The following is a 12,315-nucleotide window of genomic DNA, read 5'->3' as shown; positions in this document are numbered from 1 at the left end:
TTCTCTAGTCAGTTGCTCAGTAAACATTTATAAGCACCTACTATGTACCAGGTACTTTGCAAAGCTCTGAGTATACAAAGAAATACAAAAGATAGTCCCTGCTCTCAAGAAGGTCATAGTCTAATGGAGAGACAGCATGCAAACAACTGTATACAAACAGGCTCTTTAGAAGACAAATGGGAATTAATCAACTTGGGGAAGGTTCTCATCTTCCTCCTCTAAGACTAGATAGCTAACTACACTGCTTTGAAAATAATTTAGACCGATTAAGCTAATTGCTTCATATTAACTTGGGAGTATTATTATTATTATTATTATTACAGCGTGCCTCTTTGTTTTTCTTTGCACATAAAAGTATGTTTTGTTTGAATATATCTTTAGAGGAAGTTTAGAGGATATAGAATTGGAATGGTTTTGTATTCGTTAAAATATGTGAGTGCCTACAAATTTTCAATACATTCTGAAATAAATTACAATTGCAAACTAATGTTAAATGTTATAGCTCCAGGATGAGATTTTGGCATCAAACACAGACACTTCTAGGCAATTGATGGTACACGAAGAGCAGTTGGAAGATCTGAGGCAGGAGTTAGTGCGGCAGTACCAGGAGCACCAGCAGGCCACAGAGTTGTTGAAACAAGCTCACATGCGCCAAATGGAGAGACAGCGGGAAGACCAAGAGCAGCTGCAGGAAGAGATCAAGAGGCTGCACAGGGAATTAGCCCAGGTAATTGTCCTTTGTTCATGTTAAAGGAGAAGTATTTCTATCTAGATGCATATTCTTCAGGATGTATCGGGTTTGTTTTTTTTTTTCCAAGTCTCTAATAAACTGTTGAAGGAGAAGATCTCATTGTGTTAGGTCTTACAGAGAGGCTTTCTATTACCTCTCTTGGAAGTCTACTGGTATATCCTAGCATAGGATTTGGTTCTTTCATCATGTTTATAGGCCACTTTCATCACTGACTTGGTGATCCAAAGATTGGTTTTGCCCCTTTTGTTTTTCATCTATCCTGGAGTGATATAATCTGCATATGGCTTCATTTTGTTTTGCCAGTCTCCATGTGCATAGGTTCCACTGGGCACCAAAGAGATAGACTTCTTTCCTGCTCTAATCTGACTAATTACCAGTAGATTCTCTCAAAGGTGACATGTTTCCAGAACTCTTTCTGGGGGAAAATCTCATTTTGATTCTAGAAACACAAATTTATGTCATATTTCTAATCCTTTCCTGATTCAAAATTTAAGTACTTTGCTTGGAATTTGGGAGCTGGGTTCTTACAAATTTCTGTATGGAAAAGCATACTCACAAAATCAATGGAGAAAACATGATAGACCAAAACAGTCTTCAATTATCAGTAATCTGTGTGGGAAAGGAGTCCCAAACTCCTTGAATTTAGATTTCTATGCTTTAAAAAAAAATGACATGAAATGACCAGAAAATAGTTTAAATATTTTGTCAAATGTAATGATTGAAGTATCTTGGGGGGGTATGGAATATAACATTTAAATATTATACCTGATAAATCAGTTTGTCTCCATTGCATTTAGTGAATTTTAATTTCTGGTTTTTCAATGCAAAATTAATCTTAAAAATATCTGAAAGGTTTATTCAAGTCCTAAATATTTAGGTGAAACTAACATTTTTTTAAAAGTCTGAAAATTTTGCATTGAAAGCTATGAATACTTTTAACCCCTAGAAGTGGAATGGAATTACCCAGGTCTGCTAGTTCTAGGGGTTAAAAGACATCAATCATTCAATCAAGAAACATTTATTAAGTGCCTAGTGTGTGCTAGGCACTGGGTTAAATGATGGGACATCTGCTTTAATATTCCTGATTTCTTTCCTCCCCTCCTTTCGCAAACAATATTCTCTCATGACCTTTTCTCTTATTTAGAGTGCCTCAATAGATAATGAAAACCTGGTTACAGAAAGAGAGAGGGTGCTTTTAGAGGAGCTGGAAGCCCTAAAGCAGCGATCATTAGCTGGAAGAGAGAAGCTGTGTTGTGAGCTGCGCAGCAGCTGTACGCAGACACAGGTAGCGTGGACGTGGACTTGGGCCAGCCTGGCTGCAGCGCCCTGGCTAGGCATGAGCTTTTGTTCGTCCTCTTCAGGCTTTGGGTTCTGCTTCCTCACGCTGGCTTAAATACGAGGTCAAAGGAGCCCAGGTGCCTTGCATGCCACGTCAGATGAACATCAATGGCCACGTTGCTAGAGTCACAGTCCCCTGGGGACCCAGGAGCCTTGTGACCCTCTTTATTGGAGTGTGTGTGTGTTGCATCCATGATCGTTTTTCATTTACATATTTTAGTGTTTTGTCATCTCTTGATAATACTAATCTCTTGATAAAGTCTAGTTAAATATTATTTCAAATAGCATCTAATTTGCACATAAACATTTTGGTTTCACTTTGTAACCAAGCGGAAGAATGACATGCCATTTCCAAAATGATCGGACTTCTGTCTCTTTTATCCTCCCTGCCTTTACAAAAACTTACACAGGATGAAAGTGAGAACCAAGAAGTTGAAGAACAAATCTTTCAAGAAGAATTGGAAGCAAAACCTCAAACTGTGTCTTCTGACATTCTCTCTAAAGAAAGGTATAGAAGATGTGTTTGTAGTTTCGTAGTTTGCTTTATTTTTCAACTATTATTTTGTTTACATTAAACTGCTTAGTGATAGCACGATCATCTTGCTAATCTTTTAGATTTTGTCTAAAAAGCAATGTGCCCTTAATGCAACAAAACTCTCAATATGTTTGAAGAATGCCAGGTTTTCTACAGGTTGCATTAAATAACAGAAAATTACCAGAGGCCTTACAGAATCCTAGATTTGGAGTCAGAGAACCTGCTTCTGGCACTAGCTTCCTTTGTGACCTTGGGCAAGAGACTCAGTTTCCATTTCCTCATTTGAACAATTTAGGACTTGGACCATATTGCTTTGAAGGTCTTTTCGAGCTCAAAATCTGTGATCCTAAAACTCTCCCTTTGTTGGCTCTCTGATAACTTGGAATTCCTCTTGTCCAACTTCACCACTTTATACTGTTCCACTACCACAAGAATCCAGTTGCGGTTATGAGTTATCTCATCACACCCAGAGACGTATCACAGAACGTTTCTTTTCTGGCTTAATCATAGTCAAAACATCATGTAATTCTTACTTGAGCTTTGTTTCTTTCAGTTCACTGCACAGCGAACAAAAATGTTTGATTCATGTAGCAGTATGTCAAAAAATAAATAGCCAAATGTCAAGAACGTTTCTTCTTTCACCTATTGACATAAATATTGTAAATTAGTTATTACAGACATCTGTGCTATTAGTACAAAATATAAAACACACGTTTATGTGTTATTAAAACACTTTAAATTACATTTTAAATCTACTGTTATTCAAATGGATATAAATTATGCGACTTTAAACTAAAATTAATGTCTACTAACTTCATGTCCTCCCTTTCCAACTCCCACAATTGCCTACCCTCTTGTATCCTCTTAATCCCTTTCCTCAGCTTTCATGGAGGGATTTGGCCCCTCAGATTTTGGCTCCCCCATTGGATCCTCAGTATGGCGCACAATCAGTGTGGAGCTCAGACAAGAAAAACAGTGTATGAAAACTAGAGTTTCCATGGCAATATAAAATAAGATGATTTATTTTATATTCATTCTGTAATCAGTAGTTTTGGTTACTAAATGTTTGCTATTTGTAGGAATTTGGGTAATGAGTAGTTTTGAGGAATGTTGTTTATTTTTCTAATTATACATTAGGCAGTTGCTTTTGTTTATTCTTTAGGATCCTTTTGAAATAGGTAATTTTTCTGATGGGTGAAATTTACCCTTGCTGTGTTGATAGTAAAGAAGTTTAGAAAAATTAAGAAAAACCAAATGAAGTTTCTTATTTAAGTGGTCTTGATTTTAATTTTTCAATGTTTAGGCATGTATCCAATCAGAGAATGTGATTTACATATGCAGATAGCATGGCCACCATTCATTTAACAGAAACTAAAGGAAAATTTTCTCATTTATCATTCAGAAAATGCCATGTGCCTAACATTTCACATGCTGTGACTTGTTAGTCGACTCATACAGTATAAAGTTATGGGGAAAAAATACTTGATATACTGTCCACCAAGAAAGCCCATCAGTTAATCTAAAGAGGTGTGCATATAGAAATATAAACAAAATGTAAGGATAGATACTAGAGTGTCTTTATTTAACTCACCTGTTAGAAGAAGTCAGTTTTTGGCTATTAAAGAATTTTATCAGTTAAGTTCCATATCATTCATTGCATTTAGGGAAGCTCTTATAAAGAGATCAAATATACTTTGTGTTTATTGATAAGGCCCTATCTTCAGTTCATGGTAATTGTCCCATCACACACACACACACACACACACACACACTCACACTCACACTCACTTCTAACCATCTTAATCCAGCTTCTGCAAAGCCAGAGTTTTTAGTATTTCAAAATCTGAACTGTCACCCCCTAGAGAAGCCCAGAAAGAGTGTTAGAGGGGTTTTTAGAGGGGGAGCCCGTTTTTTCAATGGGTGCTCTTAAGGTCATTGTCTTTGTAAGCTTTCAGACCTAAGAGATCAAGTCATTTCATCTGTTTCATTTCAGCAAAATGCAAATTTTTATGCATCTTGAAATATTATTAATTGACCAAAATCATTTGGTTAAAAGAATCAGTTAAAATGTAAATGTCAAAAGACTTCACTATAGATGAGAGTTTTGTAGATCTAAGAGAAATGGCTACATGCTAGGTTATATTCTAAAAATGAATGGGTATTTCCTTATGCATATTTATTGCACTTTATGTACATGATAAGGTTCATGACAAATAGAGTAAAATAATTTAATTAATTTATCTTTGTTTACATGTATAGATATGCACTCCAGAAAGCTAATAACAGACTCCTGAAGATCCTGTTAGAAGTCGTAAAGACAATAGCAGCTGTTGAAGAAACAATTGGCCGTCATGTTCTTGGTATTTTGGATCGATCTAATAAAGTCCAGTCATCAGCCAACATTGTTTGGAAGTCAGAGTCAGAAGGAACAGTGAAGTCCTGCATCCGTGAGGAAGACATAGAAGGTACTGGCTTTCTAAAATCTTGAAGTCATTTTCATTGGTAAACATCTGTTAAGTAGCTTCCAGGTGAGAGGCAGTGCAAAGTCTTCCCTGTCAAAGCATCTGCCACCACAAGAAGTTCCCAAACTAATGTGAGAAGCTGTTCTTCTAAACACATTCTTCACAGTGTCTCAGTTAGTGCTTACGCATGCTCAAAGGGCTGCTCTGGGAGGCTGCCTCCAACCACACACCTCCTGGAAGGTCAGCAGGGCACCTAAGCAAGAAAAGTTTCTGTGGCCAAATTCTCAACCAAGGACAGAAGAATCCACCTCCTTGCCCAGTATACACACGTACCATCAGCATCCTCCTGAAATGCTTCTTCATTTCAGAAGTTGTAAGGAGATTAAAATTTGAATAAAAAATAGGCTTTATTAAGGTCTCAGGGTTCTTGGAAAACAATCACCACATAAATCTAAGATACTGTTAAAAGGCAGGAGGGATATGTAAGAGGAGAGGGGACTGTGCCAAATAATGAGTTTTTGTGAAAAAATAAGTTTTTGTCCTAAAAGCTTGGATCTTTGGGTTTCTCATATACTATATTATTATGGTCATTTATTACAATGTATTATGTACCTAATCTATTCCACTGATCCACCACTCTGTTTCTTAGTACCAGATTGTTTTGATAATTGAGGGGTTTTTTTCTTTCTTTCTTTTTTTTTTTTTTTGTGAGGCAATTGGGGTTAAGTGACTTGCCCAGGGTCACACAGCTAATAAGTGTTAAGTGTCTGAGGCCGGATTTGAACTCAGGTCCTCCTGACTCCAGGGCCGGTGCTCTATCCACTGCACCACCTAGCTGCCCCTGATAATTGAGTTTTAAATAAGACATTTTCTTAGGTTGCTAGTTGAATTAATGAAACACCTCCTCAACTGTCTTTTTACTTGACTTGTTAGTGTGTGTGCTGACCTATTGCTCTTTAAAAAAATAATGGATTTGTTAATGTTTGCAACCTCACAACAATAACCTATTGGACTTCATGCAAAGAGAGATTTAGGGCCACTGGGACATCACTGAATCTTTATCTAGATTTACTTTGCTGAGGTATCAGAGAATCCAGGGAAAGGCAGATCCACTCCAGAATTATACTAGGTATGGTCAGTAGTAGAATTATTTTCCTCCCATGGGCAAAATCTAATTTTGGTTTCCAAACAACGTAACTACCTTTCAAGGAGGAGCCATGTTGTAGCAGAAAGAACACTGAGTTCTGGTTGCATGACGTTTGGATAAGTTTTTCAATTTCTAAAGATCCTAGAAAAGTGTGATCTTACACTTTGGTCTGAGACCAACCTGAGTGTGAGCCCTGGTGTTCAAACTGGGCCATGTGAATGCAGGAATTACAGTCCTTGGAAATAGGTTCTGATCCTCTGCAGTTCTGAAAATGTCTAAGAAGTTTTCCCAGTCAGGGCAACAACAGAATGTTTCTGCTGGTCCCAAAAAGTCATCAGCATGGAGAAAAACATTAAACTGATGTGAGTGGATGAAGTCACAAAGAGTGGAGAAAGAGAAGAGAAAAAGACCCAAGACCAAGCCTTTGGGTGCACACATATTTAAAAGGTTTAGAGAGGCAAGGGGACCTACTTGTGATCACTCAGCCAGTAAATGGAAGGATTTGAACCCAGATCTTCCTGACTTTACTATGTCATGTTCCCTGTCAAGATTGTGAAGGGCTGTCATGAGGAAAAGGGATTAAATAGATATTTTCTTCTTGTTTTTTCCCAGTGAACCACAACTACCTCCCATATTTCAGCTCATCATAAATGTTATATAACATATTCTCACAAATGGCAGTCATATTCAACGACAGCAATAGGTACCTTGTACTTTAATTTTCCTTTATGGAAGGCACACTCATGGTTTATTAACTTTGAATACATGTAGTCAACTTACATTACTCAGGAAACAGGAATAATGTAGATGAATTAAAAGTAGTTATATTAGAAACTATTTTAGTTACAGTTTAGTTATACTGACTGAACCTTTAACAAACCAGCAAGTTAAAAATGTGTCCAAGTTTAAATGATTTAAAAAAAAAAATATATATATATATATATATATATATATACACACACACACACGCACACACACCCAGGAAAACATTCAAAACCAAGAAGAAGAGAAACATCAAAGATCCCAAGTAATCTAGACATTGTTTTCCACAAAACTTTTATTGCTATCTCTTTTACCTTTTTGTTTGTGAATTGTTGAGTGGCAAAATAATGTTGCATTTCTTATATGGCCAAAAAGCCAATCAGATATAAATTTGATTGTTAAATGTATATCCTAATTTGTTTGATGAGATTACAGTTGTGAAAGGTACGTACCCATACAATTACTCTGTTACGTCCAGTTGTTTTTTAGTCATGTCCCACTCTTTATGACCCCATCTGGAGTTTTCTGGGCAAAGCTACTGGAGTGGTTTGCCATCCATTCCAGCTCATTTTACAGATGAGGAAACTGAGGCAAAGAGTGTGAAGTGCCTTGCCCAGGGTCACACAGCTAGTAAGTGTCTGAGGCCAGATTTGATCTCAGAAAGATGAGTCTTCCTAGCTCCAGGCCTGGTGTTCTGTGCACTAGGGTGCCACCCAGCAACTACCCCTGATTACTATAGTTATTTTCCCAAATGGACTTTGTAATCAGATGTCATGTTCCATTTCTAAAATGTGTTATAATTCCTAAATATTAATTTCACCAAAATCTATTATTCTTTTTGCAGAAGAACCCATAGGCTCTTACTGTGGAAGTGGCATGCCAAGTAATGCCACTAGCACATGGTCAGAAATAACTGATGAAAGAATGGAACTGTGTCAGCGTCTTCTAAGATGTGGTTTTGCTGGAACTGAAATAGACCCTGAAAATGAAGAACTCGTCTTGAACGTTAGTTCTCGTCTGCAGGCAGCTGTTGAAAAGCTTCTGGAAGCCATAAGTGAAACAAGTAACCAGGTAAGACTTCTTACATGGTGAATGCTTATGGAGGTCGTGGTTGGTTCTTGTGGCATCCTGAACAGGGTTTTTGTTTTATTGTGGAGCCAACCTCTGATTTCATAGATCTCTCAATGCAGATCACATGGACACTTTTTTTTTAACCTAGAGTCTTAGGAAATTGCCTAAAGCACTTCAAGGTTAAGAGACTTGTCCAAGGTCGCATAGTCTCGATGTGTCAGAAACTCTGATTTTCCTGGCTCCAAGCCTGGCCCTCCGGTGCTGCATACTGACTGTGTAGCTACCTCCTTAATTAAGAAGCCGAATGATGGGCTGTAGGTGATAGAGAGCTTGGCCTTGAACCAAGGAGCACTGGGGTTCAGGTCCCTCTCCAACATATCCTGGCTGTGTGACTTGGGGCAAATCACCGAACTTTCATGCAGCAAGTTGCAGAGAAGGTGCTGGTCTGTGTTGGTGGAGGGATTTTCTTTATCCAAGAGATCACTGTACCAGTAGAATCATAAGACCAGAATAACTAGCAGCATAAGTTGTTTCAGACTGTTTGCCAACAAACAAAAATTCTCCAGTAAATGGCATGCATTTACAATATACTACCAACCTGCCTGGCATATTATATAGGCAGACAGTTCCTGCTTTAAATAAATTTGCATTATGCACATTTTACTTTCTGTTAGAATTCTGAAGTCTGCATTCCAAAAAAACCCAAATATGTTAACTATGTATATACTGTGCACTCTCTCTTCTCCTGCCCCTCAGTTCAGCTCTCTGAGGCCTTCCACCCCCACCCCCACCCCCCAAAAAAGCCTTTTTAAAACAAACCTCCAAGGCAGAAGAATAGATGCCTGGAGAGACAAACCAGGGGGCTTGCCTTTGCCCCATTCCACCCACCCACCCACGTCTAGCCCCTGCATGTCTGTCTTCCATCCTTCCATGCTTTGTCCCTGGCCACCACATCTCAACCATCCTTTCTTGTCTGCGTCCATTTCTGACCTCCATGTTATCTGCCTTCCGTGTATTCTTTGTCTGTTCTGGCCAGGCCCCCACGTGTTCCTCCTCCTGCTCTCACTTCTCTGTCCTCAGCCCCCATGTGTCCTTGAACCATGTGCCGGCCCCCTCCTTCCATGGACACATGGATCTCTTCTTGCCTTCCTCCCTCCTTTCCCCACCTCTTAGGAAAATTCACATTACATAAAAATTGTTGTATGTAGAGGTCTGCAGAACAAGTCCCCTTATGTAAAGCGAGAACTGTCTCTACTCAGTTTATGAGTAAGGTTCCTTCAGCTTCCAAAATGCTGTAGCTTTCTGAATGGTTGTACTCAGTTTGGTGCAAAGATTACAAAGTAAACCATCAAATATTCCTATGGGAGTCATTAACATAATATTTATCTTTTCACTATTCATCTAAATTAAGCTTTTAGGTATCCCAGGAGAGTATCTGCTGTCTATAGTAAGACTAAACTAAAAGTTCAAGTTAGATAGGAAGTATCGTGATTGGACCTGAATGTTTCAATTGCATCATCAAGATATTGTAAAGATTCTCATTTTCTCAAATATTACTATGACCCAGCCATAGTTCATTTAGTAATCTCTTTTGACTTCCCAGGAAGATAAGAGGTGGTTTTGATAACTATTTTTTCAACTGCACTTCCAAGATAATTACATCAATAATTAAAGTGATCTTGAATTCAATGCATATGTTTAGTAGTTAAAGCAACAGCTTAAATGGGTATTTTCCCCCATCATCATGTATTTTGATGTGGTTTCTTTGCAATAGAATATTTCACCTTGACTTTGATTTTTCAGTAACATATCTTAGCAACCAGGAACCATTCTGCAATGCTCTTTTATTAGGTCCTGAGCTCATATTTACAAGGAAACCTGGAAATGGAAGAACTCTCATGGTCTTTTTCTAGACTGAACCTATTTAGACTTCTCAAACTGTGAATATAATTAAAAGCACTTTGCAGGGAACTTGCTTACTGTATAGAGCTTATATGTACTGGAGCTTGGAGACTATGAAGACAAGCTATCCCTATTCCATGCTGTATGTGAGCTTATTTCTTTATAATAATAGCCCTGTTATTGTAGAAGAGAGATGCCACCATGAGCACAATTAAGGGTGTAAGCCTTCTTATGCAGCTTAAGTAGACTGTGGTTTCAAAGATGAAGTCAGTGTCCCACCATGCTGCTAACCCTCTCTCCCACTACACCCTCTGGAATGCCTGCTCCGTAGGCAACAAACTTTTCATCCTACATTGTTTCCTCTCCCATTCCTTCTATAGAGAGAAGGTGCCCTCTTAATGACACAGCCTCCCTGGCTACACTTGGACTCATTTTCCCTTGACTCACTGTCAGAGGGAGGAGAGGTGGGAGTATCCTTGCTGCCTATCGCCATTCTAGGTTCTCTTTCCACCACCATCATGTGGTGACCTCTCCTCCTTTGAGGTTCACTCAGTCCATATATACCACCCAATCAGAATTCTAGTTGCCGTTTTTTACCAACATACAGGATACTCCCCTTCTTCCCAAATGTGTTCAGTGCCTGGCTCATAGTCTTTTCTCCTCTACTCTTGCCCTCATGGTAGGAGACCTGAACATAAATAGTGACATTCCCTCAAATACCCCAACTTCACAATTCCTCCATTTACTCATATCCCATGACCATCTTCTCTCCTACTTCTGAGGGTCAAACCCCTGATCTTGCCATTGCCCCCAAATTTACCAATACCATGTTCATGAACTCGAATGTTCCCTTGTCTAATCACAGTCTGCTTTCAATCCACCTCTCCCTTGCAGCCCCAAGTCCTGTTCTTTGACTGTCCTATGACCTCCAGTCCCATGATGCCCTTGGTTCTTTCCCTGGCCATCACCCCTGTACAAGTTACACTCTCCTACCTTCCCCATCTTGACTTCCTAGTGAGCCAGGTCAGCTCTCCACTGTCCTCTTCTCTTCTCCCTTCACAAATCACCAGACTTGCCTTGCAAAGCTTTAGCTTTTTATCACTTCCACCATCTACTGCCTTCTTTTCTACACATGTGCTGCTGAACAAAGCTGGAGAAAATCATTGAAACCATAGGGACTGGATCCACTTCAACTGAGCCCCTTACTGCTGTGAGGCAGTTCTTTTACACTTCTCTGCCATGCTATCCCATTCACCACAGTGAATTCCCATTCTTCTCCCTTGATACCCCCTCTCCCTATGCTCTTGGTCCAGAACCTTGCCTCCTATTTTACTGAAAGAATTGAGGCCATTCACTGTGAGCTCCCTGTTCTGCCTTCCTCATGATCACCAGCTGCCTTCTGCCACTTATCTCCTCATCCACATCTGTCTCACACAGACAGGTGGCCTTTCTCCTTGCCAAGGCTAACCCCTTGATAGGTACAAATATTCCTGTTCCATCCCATCTTCTCCAACAGATTTCTCCCCTTATTATCTCCACTTTCTCACTTATCTTCAATCTCTCCCTGTCTACTGGTGGATTTCCTTATGCCTGCAAACACACTCTCCATAATTCTCTACAGTCTGGCTGTCCACAATCATCATTTAACCAAAACTATTCTCTCCAAAGTTGGTGGAAGTTGTCAGATGCAGTGACCTTTCCTCAATCCTCCTTCTCCTTGACCTTTCTGCAGCCTTGGACACCACTGAGCACCTTCTTCTCCTTGACATTCTCTTCTCTTTCCCCCTACCTATCTGACTCTTCCCTTTCAATCTCCTTTTCTGGATCTTTATCAAGTCATACCTCCTAACCAGTGGGGTCCCACCGGGCTCTGTCTTGGACCCATTTCTCTTCTCATCAGCTCCTATAGATTCTGTGATCATCTCTGTGCTACATCTACAACCTCTCTTCTGACCTTCATTCTTTCAGTTCTAACTGCTTGTTGTACATCTCAACTAACTGTCCCATAGACATCCTAATCTCAACAGTATCTAAAACTGAACTCATCTTTCTCTCCAAATTCATTCCTTTTCTTAACTTCCCTACTTCTTACTGTCAAGGGTACCATCATCCTCCCAGTCACTTAGGCTTACAACCAAGGTGTCATCCTCACCTTTTCACTCTCACATTCCATATTCAGTTGGGTGCCAAGGCCTGTCAATTTTTACCTTTGTAACATCTCTTATATATGTCCCCTTCTGTCCTCTGACACTGCCACTACCGCAGTGCAAACTCTCATGCCTGGACTGTTGCACCAATTGTTGGTTGGTCTCCCTGCTACAAGTCTCTCTCCTCTCCACTTAGCTGT

The 12,315-nt window shown here is 39.4% G+C and overlaps 1 protein-coding gene across 3 annotated transcripts in view; it reads left to right on the top strand.

The window, feature by feature from the left end:
- Positions 1-12,315, top strand: part of AKAP9 (A-kinase anchoring protein 9) — a 177,508-nt gene that overhangs the window by 92,865 nt on the left and 72,328 nt on the right. For 2 of the 3 annotated variants that reach the window (XM_043967276.1, XM_043967275.1), the window contains 5 exons: positions 503-727; positions 1,896-2,036; positions 2,500-2,597; positions 4,884-5,089; positions 7,840-8,066. In XM_043967276.1, coding sequence (XP_043823211.1) covers positions 503-727; positions 1,896-2,036; positions 2,500-2,597; positions 4,884-5,089; positions 7,840-8,066 — 897 coding nt within the window. Of the gene's footprint in view, positions 1-502; positions 728-1,895; positions 2,037-2,499; positions 2,598-3,505; positions 3,602-4,883; positions 5,090-7,839; positions 8,067-12,315 lie in introns of all 3 variants that reach the window. The other variant, XM_043967274.1, reaches the window with a different exon arrangement.

Source organism: Dromiciops gliroides, chromosome 5 (genome assembly GCF_019393635.1).
Source record: "Dromiciops gliroides isolate mDroGli1 chromosome 5, mDroGli1.pri, whole genome shotgun sequence".
Taxonomy (NCBI): Eukaryota; Metazoa; Chordata; class Mammalia; order Microbiotheria; family Microbiotheriidae; genus Dromiciops; species Dromiciops gliroides.
The sequence above is the reverse complement of the archived record's forward strand: the minus strand, read 5'-3'. Positions and strand labels throughout refer to the sequence as shown.